The sequence below is a fragment of the Lathyrus oleraceus genome, chromosome 1, assembly GCF_024323335.1.
Source record: "Lathyrus oleraceus cultivar Zhongwan6 chromosome 1, CAAS_Psat_ZW6_1.0, whole genome shotgun sequence".
NCBI classification, from domain to species: Eukaryota; Viridiplantae; Streptophyta; class Magnoliopsida; order Fabales; family Fabaceae; genus Lathyrus; species Lathyrus oleraceus.
Window position 1 is genome coordinate 47,246,616 of NC_066579.1, and position 12,259 is coordinate 47,258,874.

The 12,259-nt window shown below is 33.4% G+C and overlaps 1 protein-coding gene across 1 annotated transcript; it reads right to left on the reverse strand.

Annotated features, from left to right (window-relative positions):
• Positions 1-8,562: 8,562 nt before the first annotated feature.
• LOC127099001 (polygalacturonase) lies at positions 8,563-10,401 on the reverse strand. Its single transcript, XM_051037372.1, has 4 exons — positions 10,236-10,401; positions 9,830-10,144; positions 9,217-9,735; positions 8,563-9,134 (listed from the first exon to the last, which is right to left on the reverse strand). The coding sequence occupies exons 1-4, from the start codon at positions 10,362-10,364 to the stop codon at positions 8,751-8,753; spliced, it is 1,347 nt and encodes a 448-aa protein (XP_050893329.1). The 5' UTR covers positions 10,365-10,401; the 3' UTR covers positions 8,563-8,750.
• Positions 10,402-12,259: the final 1,858 nt, after the last annotated feature.

Consider the following 12,259-nt stretch of genomic DNA (forward strand, 5'->3'; position numbering starts at 1 on the left):
GCCACTCGGTCAACACTTTGACCATTGAACCATGTTATGTTGTTCATTTTATTCCAAATTGATTACTCAACTTACAAAATTCATAACTCGTGTATTTCAATTCCAAAATTCATGAAATTTTTTTCATCATATTCACATGAATGTCTACTATTTTATCATGATTTTTATTGATTTTTTGGATGGCTGGATTTTAAATGGTATTAGGTTTCTTGACATGTATGCACATTTTGTACATTTTGCCAAAACCATTGTGAAATTGTGATGATGTATCCAATGCTCCTGAAATTTTTTGTGGTTAATCTACACTCATTCATGTTTGTTTTGATGTAGAGTTTTTGAATTTATCATATGTGGTTTGTGAGATATGAATTTTTGAAGTAGGGTGTGACAATTTGTGTCACACCAATGATATGCAATTTCATGATTTTTGTTGACATGCTTCCTGACCTCCAATTGATGTGAAATTATGCATGATCCTTCTCTTATATGTCTAGTTTGTATGTGAATTTTCTTGGATTTAATTATGCCATTTCCTATTTGTTTGAGATTTGTCTTCCCTGCCAAGTCAAATGTTGACTTTGTGTGACACATCTTGCCATTTCATTTGTGAAATTCTCATACCTGATTGGATGATCATGAAATTTTACATGTACATAATAGACATCTTGAGCTTTGCATTGGTGTTGATCCCATTCATTTCTCATCTGTTTTCATTTAGTTATGATTTTTTGAAGTTGACCCATGAATGTTTGACTTCTTTGTGCATGCTTGAAATTGTTTTGACTTCCTGATTTTAATTGACCATCTTCCCATGATCCAATTGAGCTGAAATTTCATATGTATGCCATGTTATGGATTGTGATTGACCATGAATTATTTGATGATTTTTGGAATTGACTATGTTGGGTTTTGAGCTAAGTCTTGCTGTTGACTTCATTGAGCATATTCAAATTTGCTTTGACTTCATGATTTTCATTGACTGCCTTCCACTTGTCCAATTATGATGAAATTTTACATGCTTACCATGCTAGGTGTTAGGATTGATCATGAATTATTTGGTGATTTTTGAAAATGTTTGAGTTGACTTTTGATGCAAGTCTTTCTGTTGACTTCTATGTGCACCAATTTGCCATGCTTTGCCTTCTTTTGTCTATAAAATCATGATGATGAATGATATGAATGTGGGACCAATTGAGTTTGCTTCTTGAATGTTTGAACTTGATTTTGGTTGACTTTCATTTGCTGTTTTGACTTTCTCATCCTCTTTTGACCCTAGGCTTGTCCTAGTGGTCCTGTTGCTTATGTTTGAGCTCATTGTTTCAGGTTAAGCAACAATGCTTCAAAGAGAACAATCTAATGTGATTAAGCTTGATTGTTTATCATGAGCTAACCTTTGTTTTGTAGGTGGTTTGACTCATATGATTTGAGTCTTGTGCTTTGCACATTTGCTTATCTGTTTTGACTACTTCATGTTGCTTTAACTGTTGAACTGTGTACTGATTTGTTTGACTATTTCAGGTACCACTTAGTTGCTTAGTTCTTTGAACTTGCTTTGCTTTGGCTATTTAGCAATTTGCTTTTGAGGTATAATCCCTCTTTCTTCATGTAGTCTGGAGACCCGGCCTGTTATTTGGCCGGGCAAACTGTCTGAAGTCCTCCTTAAGAGGCAATGCTTGTGTGTGTTTAATTTTGTCCCAAGCAGGAAAAGTCCTTCAAATAAGGCAATTGGTAGATCAAAGGGATAAGCAACCTATCCCCTACTATTCTGTGAGTCTTCTCCTTGCTCCCATTACATGGTTGTAGCATTGAGATCAAAACCCAAGATCAATCGAGTCAATAATATGTGGAGAGAGTTCCTACTTTCTGAACTCCCACACTTTCTGAAACGCTCTCCCTGATCAGGGATAAGAGCAATGAGGCACACCCCTCATATCCTTTCATCTGCTTCACCTTAGCCTCTCAATGGCAAGGTTAAGAGCAACTTTTGACCCTATTCCAGTTGGCCTCAGTGCCTAACCCTCTTGTGTGAGCCTCATTGTGTGGTTATAGTGTGTGCTGATTGACTTCATTTGATTGATTACTTCATATGCACATGTTTGCTTGTATGCTTCATGCATTTATCATCATCATTAATTGCTCATCAATGCATAATCATCTCATTTGTCTGTATGACTTATCATTGTTGTTTGCCCATTGAGGACAATTGTAAGACCATTCATTGGCCATTGCTCCTATGATATGGAAGTGAGTATAAGACCATCACCTTGGCCACTCATCTTATCTTTGCTTGATGCATTTGATTGTATGTGAGGTTGCAATTGTAAGTCCCTGTAAGTTGGCATTTGCTCTCCTGTGATCATAAGTTGGTTTGTTTGTTTATATGTGAGGTTGCAATTGTAAGTCCCTGTAAGTTGGCATTTGCTTTCCTATGATCATGTGTTGCTTCTGTTCTTGTATGTGAGGATCCATTGTAAGTCCCTGTAATGTGGCATTGTTTTCCTATGATCATATGTGGAGTTAACCTAAGTCCAGATAGATTGGCAGTTGACTTCCATATTTCATATTTGTTTTCTTTTGTTAGGAGATTAGTGTAAGTCCATTGAGTGGCATCTGATATCCATTTCTGTTTCAGGAGACTGGTGTAAATCCATCTATTGGTATCCGGTATCCGCCTTTTATTTCTTTGTTTGAGGAGATTAGTGTAAGACCATTGAGTGGCCTCTGATATCCCGTTCTGTTTTAGGAGATTGGTATAAGCCCAGTAATTGGCATCCGGTATCCGCTTTTGTTGATTTTCTTCTTTCTTTGTTTGTTATTATCCATTGCTCATTCCAAAAGACACACTTGAATCATCTTCTATATGATTTCAAGAAGTGAACCTTCTAAGAAGTTTTACAATCCATCCTCATTCATTCATCCTCATTATGTCCTAGACCTATTCACACTTTGATTTCAAACTTGACATAGATATTGTGCAAACATCTTCATGCTTTTAAATTAAAAACCTGGACCCCAAGTCCTTGACTTTTTTTCAAAAAACTCCATTTCATAATACTTCTTTGAATTAATCTTAATCATACTTTGACCCTACTTTTGGAAATCCTTCTAAGAAGTTCTCCCATTGATAATGAAAAGCCTCAGTGCTTGTGTTTAAAATTGAATCCACCAACTTTTGGAAATCTTTTAGCCGAACTACGGCGTTTTGATCCTTACCTTTGATGGAAGGTACGTAGGCAGCGGGTTCATCCGTTCAAACCCAAGAATAAAATGTACATTCTTTTCTCATCATCCCAATCATGTTTGCACAATACTTATGTCATAACAAATAACAATTTTATACAACAAGTGTGAAAAGGGCTCCCTAGGAGTACCTAGGACGTAGTGGGTGCCTAACACCTTCCCATTGCGTAATTTACCCCTTACCCAGACTCTCTGATCTTTTTATTAGTTTTCTACGTGTAAAACTTCTTAGGCTTTTGTTCGCTTTTTAGCCAGTCCTTTGGATAAATAAAAGTGCGGTGGCGACTCGAAATTTCATTGTATACCTTGCTTGTGATTTAATCGATAGATCATATAGCGACGAATACACCGCTACACTACGCTTCCCATTTTATGGTGGAAATAGGTAAACAAAGTATTTTTTAAATCATTAAAACCCTTGCTTAGCGAGCTTCAGGCAAGGTAGATAGCCCAAAGCTCTAGTTTTCCTCTTCCTATTTGAGCAAGGCGTCTAGGTGAGCTCCTAGCAAGGCTCAAGCTAGATGATCTAGAATGTCATTTACCTTTAAAATCGTTTGTCTTGCATAGAGAGACATGTCCTTGCATAAAGAGAATTTTAAAACAACTTCTGATTGGAATTGATACACTTTCTTATCGAGCATTTCCCTCGCCTAGAGAGAATTACAAGAAAGATGCAGTAAGAATACTTAATAGAGTGAGAAACAAGCATCAATAAATAACACATAGCATCATGATACACAATTCAATACCATTTATCATGGGTTTTCACCTACAAGTAAGTAAAACACAATATATTTATGCATCAACCCTAAATTCACGCTCACAATAAAAACACATAAAACATAAGTTATGTCTACCTAGGAACCCACCTTGAATCAAGAAGATGATGAGTGTTAATATTGTAATCTTATTCATACCTTCCTACTCTTTTTCTCTGAAAGTTTCTTCTTCTTATTTCTCTTTCTCTTCTCTCTTTATTTTCTTCTTCTCCCAACTTATCTTTTTCTTCTTAATAAGAACGGCATCTAGTTGGTAATAGAGAGAAGAGAAAATATCTAAAATTCAGATATTTCTTCTAGTGAGTAATTGGAGATTAATTAATGTTACCAAAATGTCCTTTCTTGCACAAATCTATAAAGGTCAATGGAACTGAATAATAGTTACACTTATTTGAGTTCAATAATAACTCTATTTGTTCTAACTGACAAAGACTATAGCATTTAAGAATTTGACTCAACTGACAAGGTATAGAAAATTTTAAAGGATATGGGATATTGCACTACATAGGGTAATTTGGCTGAATACAGTGTCAAACAACATAAAGTGTGTCCTACATGTGAATATAATACATGTTTTTATTAACTTGAGTTTATAAAAAAGACCATTTACCTTGGGCAACCGAAATTTCTAAAACCCAATCATCCTTATCGTAGATTATGAAAGGCTTTTAATGGAGTTCGACTGTGTGAAATCGCTCATAAACCTTTAATGGGAAATGAAGTGTATCAATGACAAGTACACCTTACTGTTGTTTTTAAAAAAGAATAAAATAGGTCATGTTGATAGAAATATTTAGAAAAAAAGATTGGTGTTCTTCGATCTTCCACATAGCTCTAACCTCAATACAAGATATTGTCTTAATGTGATGCATGTGGAGAAAAATATGTGTGATAGTGTTATAAAAACACTTCTAAAGATTCAAGTAAATACTAAAGATAGTAAGAATTCCTGTTTAGATATGGTTGAGATGAGTATATGAACACAATTTACTCAAGAATATAGAGGAAAAAGAACCTATTTTCCTCCTGCATGGCATGCTCTATCTAAAAAGGAAAAGATAAGTGAGTGTTCGCATGGTATCAAAGTTCCCCAAGGTTACTCGTCAAACATCAAGAAACTTGTATCAATGAAGGAACTTATGTTAATTGGCTTAAAATCACATGAGTGTCATGTCTTGATGCAATAACTTCTACTAGTGGCTATCTGTGGCACCCTTCCAAAAAAATGTAAGACTAACTATAACCAAAATGTGATTATTATGCAATTCTATATGTAATAGAAATCTGGATTTCAAAAAATTAGATGAATTAGAAGATGGGGTTGCAATAATCTTTTTCCAATTGAAGATGTATTATCCTCTATCATTTTTGACATTATGGTTCACTTACTTGTTCATCTGGTAAGAAAAATAAGATGTTATGGTTCAGTTTATTTAAGGCGAATGAATCCAGCATGTTGATACATGAAGATATTTAAAGGATATATGAAGAATCATCACCGACCATAAGCTTCGGTCGTTGAAAGGTACCTGATAGAAGAAGATGTTGAGTTTTTTTAATACTATTTATTGGAAGCAGAGTCTATAGGAATTTCAAAGTCTCATCATGCTGGCAATTATGGAGGTAGAGGTACTCAATGCTTAAATGTTAAGGAAATGGTTCATGATGTATTTCTTCAAGCATATTTATATGCATTGAATAATCTTACATAGATACCCACAAATAAAAATTATCACTGAATGAGTGAGAAGTGGTTGTTGATAGAGCATAACAAGAAAATCATAAGTTAGTTTAATGAAAGGACTTCTAATGATGAAAGTGTATCAGAGATAAATAAATGATTGTCGTACATGAAAAAGTTTAATGTGATAACTTGGATTGGATATCACTTTAGTAAATTTTCCATTTATACAAATGGAAAAGATGATCGTAACACAATGGAAAATATTGGGGTTATGGTTGAAGCTAAAATTACGTGGTTCTCTAGTATGAAAGATAAGAATCTTATACTGGCATCTAAAGTTTTATGTGGTGTCATTAAGAAGATTTTGGAGATTGATTATATTATTTTCATAGTGCCTTTATGTAAATGCATGTGGGTTCTCAATAATAATGGTATAAAAACTGATTAGTTAAGTTCACAAGGGTTGACCATGCCAAGAAAACCGATATGATTGTACTGGTCATCATTGCTACCCAGAAAAAACAAGTTTTTTATGTGACAGGCCCTTCGAACTTATAGAGGAGGTGGTCAATTATTCTCCAAGGAAAATGCATTCCTCGTATTGGTGAAAGTTTGATATTCCTTTAACTCCTTATAACGCCACACAAGTGCCTACTTTATGTGTAGACGTTGATATAAATGATGTGCATGTTATTCGTAATGATCATCAAGAAGCCATGTTGAAAAATTAAAATGTATTCTTTATTTTGTATTCATAATTTTTTGAATGTTATAATTTCTAAGGTTATTTGCTAACAATTATTATTATTTGAAATTATAGGTGTTTAAAGTCATGACACCAATACACCAAGATATTATTATTTGAAATAATACGTGAATTGTAGGTTGTTTTGTGTTGTTTTGGTTTTGATGTAGTATACACTTGTTGGTTCTTAATGTAAGTTTGACTTTGATGTAATACAATTTTGGGTCTGATATGATTCACCAATGAGTTTGTCAATGTTTCTTGTCTGATACAATTTAGAGCACTTCATTTTAAAAACTTGGGAATTCTGTAAAATAAGAAAATATATATTTAAAAAAAGATAAATAAGTCTACAATCGATTTTTAATATAACTATTTTATAGGAAGAGTGTTATCCAGAATGATATACGCCAAAAATGACGTTGTTGGGTATCGAACCCAAGACCTGTAAATATTTTACTACATTTGTTTAATAAAACTATGATTATAGGTAGCACACTTTATAGTTAAATACAACAAAAAAATAGATCGTGATAACACTCTTACAATCACACGCTATCTAACACGGACATACAATCATGATAAATGCCTTTCATTATTGTTGTCATATATGTTTTTCGTAGTATTGTTAGAATCATCATGATTTTTTTAGCACTGATCTTTGGATGATTCTTCATACCATAAGAATATGTTGATAATGAACTGCTCTCCTTTGATATTCTCCATCTTGAACATAATAAGAACCATGTTACACACCCAAAGAAGATAGGGTGTTTGCTCTGATGCCAATTGAAATTATGTTCTTAAAGGGGTAGATGTTAGACTAGATGCTTTAACGAATGTGTCCAATTCTTATACCTGAATAGACAAAAAATGTAAAACAAGATGATGAATCGTAAAGAAATAAAAGAATATCAAGGATTGTTAACCCTATTCAGTGAAAATAACACCTACGTCTTGGGGGCTTCTAACCCAAGAAAAGAAATTCGTTCTTCAATTGAATTAGTATAAAGTGTCTTACATGAACATCCCCATGTTCAATGTTTATCTTCTTAATTCTACAAGTGTATTTCTATTTAGGACTTTCCCTAAATATGAGAACCCCTATCACTTTGTCTCAATCATTAACCCTAGTGATCACAATAAAAATCAAAATATTGAACATTGAGTTGCAACTCAACTAACAAACAAACTATATGCTTTTAGATATGAATGCAGGCGTTAGAGTGGTGCGCAAACAACAATATAAACGAAGACTCAAAGTGTAAACTCTAACACACAAATCTTAATTAATTGCACACTTCAAATGTTATATTTAGTTCTCCTTAAATAAAAATGCAACTTCGGGGCTTTTCTCGAATGGGATACTGAGGTGAGACCACGTCCTCCAAAAACATTTAATTTGTTTGAATTCAAATTGAAATCTCCAACTGGGTTGTTTGGGTCCATTTAATCGTACAAACAAAACTAATAAATGCATGGCTAAAAGACAACAACAAGGATAATTAAAATAAAACAACAAAAATACGCTGAGAACAACATCCATCATGGCCTTCAGACAAATTCCATGTGTTGCACACATGTTGAAACATGTGATCCTACACGTGCCTTTTTTCACCAAAACATCTTTAACACTCCATGTGGTTTTTCTTAAAGCAGGCAATCCAAAAGAAACAACACTAATCTTTTCAACAAAATGATAAGAAAAGGTAATTAACCATGACCACCAAACCAAACATACACTAATTTTGTCAATGGCCTGGGTCAAAATGATAATATTTTAGTGGTTGTTATGCATGAAGCATATGCAATTAAGAATTTCTTAAATCCGTGGACTTGTTAACATGGTCTTGGATCTTCTAATCATTATAGTTTTAATATTAGGTTGACCTTTGAGTCCTATTTGAGAAGTAGTAATTTGTAGTAAATTTCCTTTGGGTGTGTTTAGTGTTTACATTTTAAGGTTCAACTAACCATTTAAATGAATTTGATCATTTGCTACTTCTCTTTTGTTTACATCCCAATACATTTCAAATTATTAAATATGAATCTCAAGTATTTTGAACAATGTATTTAAGTTTATTATTACACAAACCAAGTGAAATTTATTTTTTATATGAGAAAGAATACATATAAACATGAAAATAGCTCTAATACACATGTCAAGTTATGTATTCATACAGGATTATACTAGTATATCCTCGCATTATGGGGATGGTTTCTATAATCTCCTAAATTACTTTCTTTATAAGAAAAAAAATTATCAATCTAAAGCTGGTGAAGCTGACTCTGAATCAGAATCTTAAGCCGGTGAAGCTGAAGGTGATGCTGAAGCTGAAGCCGGTGAAGCTGAAGGTGATGTTGAAGCTGAAGCTGGTGAAGCTGAAGGTGATGCTGGATTTGAAGTTGGTGAAGCTGAAGGTGAAGTTACACCTGAAGCTGGTGACGCTAAAGGTGATGCTGAAGCTGAATCTCCACAAATAGGAGCTTTTCCTATGACTAAAGGTTTGACATGAGAACATTTAGCTTTTGCTGGGGCTCCATTGAATGTGAGATCAACATTATTCAACTCCACACCTTCGCACGGTACACCACTACTGCAAATAATAGTCACTCCTTCTGCTGTTCCAGATGTGCCCTTAATATTCTTGAATGTAACTTTGCTTATCTTTATTAGTGATGGATTCTAAACCATGCAAGAAGTAATATTAGTCATATAACTTCTAATTTTATAATTAACATATAATTAAAGATGATGTAGTGATTACCTTTTTGGAACACTGGTTCCATGGACAATACTCTTGGTCAATGATGATAGGGTTCATAACATCAACCATGGTAATATCTTCAAAATGCATATCAGTAATAGTAATTTTTCCTGGTTCATCAGGCCAAGTCTTAATCCTCACACCATTTTCAGTTTTTGTTAGAGTACAATTCTTAACTATTAAACCTGCTACATTCTCTTCAGTTGTTAACTTTCCAAGGCTTCCAACACTAATACCATGTCCAGGTCCACAATTCACATTTTCGACAGTTACTTTTTCGCTACCATCACCCAATGATATGCAATCATCTCCAGTACCAATGTTGCTATTAGTAATTGTAACACCATTTGATCTTCCTATGTGGATTCCATCAGTATTAGGACTTTCATCAGGGGCTATAACTGTGACGGCATTAAATGTGATATTGCGACACGCCAAAACCATAAATTGAAAATATTTGCTGTCCTTAGATGTAACTCCAGTCACCAATGAGTTGGTGAGAGCATGAAAATAAATATTCTGTTGGAAGGAATTCAACCAATAAATTTAATTATAACTGTATAATATGAGTAAGATTTTTCATTATTGAATATAGTTATTTATTTGTGTTTACCATTGCACGTTTAGATGAATTAGTATCTTTCCAAGCAATTGGAGCATGTTTCCATGTATCTGCACCCTGACCATCAAAAACTCCTTTTCCTGATAAGGTAAAGGACTCTATAGTATCAAACTTGATCCATTGTTCAGCTCCTTTAAGGTCATCATTTTTAATAGGTGCTTCAATTGTGCCATCCACTTGAACTTCTATAGGAGCCTTACAAGGACCTTTAACGTCTAATAAACCCATTTTGTATGTTCCAGCCGGAATCAGAATTTTGGCCGCAGTTGTTGATGCACATGCTTCATTCCAAGCAGTTGTGAAAGCCTTATTGAATATGAAATAAAGAATTAATTACAATTTATAAGAAATTAATTATTTTTTTTTGAATTTTCAACTCGACAAGAATAATTATTACCACGGTAATATCTGCATTTGGTGCTCCACCAAATTTTGATATGTCAAGGACCCCAGGTTGAGCTGCAACAAAGTCAGCTACAAAATATAGGAACGAAACAATTATGGTAATACTCAACCTCTTCATCATATCTTCTTTGATACTTTTACTACTCTTGAATGATTTTGATTGTGTTATTTCAAAGTAAGGAGGAACATTATATATAGTTGAATGTCGAAGCTTGATTACCATTAAAAAGCCAAACTTACTATTGTCTAAATATGTCACTTTCCTTTTTTATTTGCTTGGTTCCTTTTTTGTGTGTATTAATAACAATCATTTTTCATCTCTTATGGATAACAAATTACTACATTTGTCTTTGACTTTAACATTACATTTTAATTCTCACTTTCTAATTATAAGAGTGTGAAGACTAATTATAATATTGTTTAATTTGTTAACAATTGTTAGTGAGCTTTCAAGATTAACCTTTAAAAGGAAATTTAATGTATCTTTCATTTTTCGTATTTTTTACGACTTCAAATATAAAGAAATTATATCATTAACAACGTTGAAAGTTTAGAAGTTATCGTTTTAAAAGAGAAACACAAAATTTTATGGTTTGGTGGATGAACCTATAAAAATATATCATAGTGTATCCTGATATGATTGGTTTTTAACGGTTTATGGATATTTGAAAAAATGATTACCTTCATATTTTCAAATTGCGGTTACGATCGCGGATGAGGTTGTCATTATGGGTGTTGCCATTGCGGATGCAACAATGTGTATTGCGGTTGTTCTGACATGAATTTTAATTAAGTATAACTTTAAATACTAATTTAATAAACACTTAACGTTAGAATTTGTAATTATATCGGAAGAAAATTAAATTTCGAGACATTAAATAATTAATTTTGATGAAAATAGTTTAAGAAACAAGGACGAAATCATCTAGTAGGGTTCTATAGTGGTAAATTCATGATTATTAAGCTATGGATAAACTTAACGTCAATTAAACCAGAGTCGCCACCGGCTTTTATTGTTTCCAAGGGAAAAGGGAAAAGTACGAACAAAACCTAAAGATAAGAAGTTTTCATATCAAAACTAATAAAATAACATAGATTACAAGTAAGGGGGTTGGTTACATAGAGGGAATGTGTTAGCACCCAAAGTGTCCTAAGTACTCCTAGGGAGTCCTTTCTTATGCGTACATGTATTTTGGTATAAAAAGATGTTTGTAATAAATAGAGCGTGGGGATGAGAAAAGAATTCAGTAATTATATTTTTGTGTTTGACAATACCTTCGGACTTGTGTCTATGTACCAACATAAAAATGAGGGATCAAAACCTCGCAGTTCGTGGTAACAATTTAAAAGTGAATGCGTTGCTTTTAACAAAATTTTAAGTTTAAAAGAGGCACAAAAGGCCTAAAACGGTTTGAATGGGTGTTAGTTCTTTTTAGCTTTTGAAACTTTATGTCAATATGATTAGATATATTTACAAGTTTGATTAAGTAAAGAGTTTGAAAATGCAATGACTTAAGGCCAAAGTTTCTAGTGTGAAATAAAGTTTAAGTTTGGAAATCACAAGCAAAGAAGATTTTAAAAGGAGAGTGGGATTTGAAATTAAAGAAGTGGTAGGAGATGAAGGGACTAATCCTAAGCAAAAATTTAAAAGTTATGAGTTGAAAAGATCTGACCAATGGGATCCAATCCAATAGACAATAATGTCATATAGAAGCCCAGTTTTCCCTTGGACTTTAGAATCAAGCAATATCAATACACAAATAGCAAGATGAAGAGCAAGGCATCAAATAAAGATAGCCACATCCAAGCTAGTAACTTCATGATCTTCTTCATAGTCTCCCATGTATCAGATGAACTACTCCGTGAAGGGCTCAGAATAATGCATTAGACACAGTTTCAAAATAAAAACTTCATCAAGATCATGTAGCAGATGAACTCAAAATGGATCTCAACACTTGTATCATATGGAAGTTCACTTGACAAGCATTGGGTTTCATAATAAGTTGGCATTGGCGA

Excerpts from the sequence above, each read along its gene's own strand:
- LOC127099001 (XM_051037372.1), bottom strand. The coding sequence starts at position 10,364 with ATGATGAAGAGGTTGAGTATTACCATAATTGTTTCGTTCCTATATTTT. Across the intron at positions 10,145-10,235 it reads CAAATGCAGATATTACCGTG|GCTTTCACAACTGCTTGGAA; the intron begins GTAATAATTATT and ends ATATTCAATAAG. Across the intron at positions 9,135-9,216 it reads GGAACCAGTGTTCCAAAAAG|AATCCATCACTAATAAAGAT; the intron begins GTAATCACTACA and ends TGCATGGTTTAG.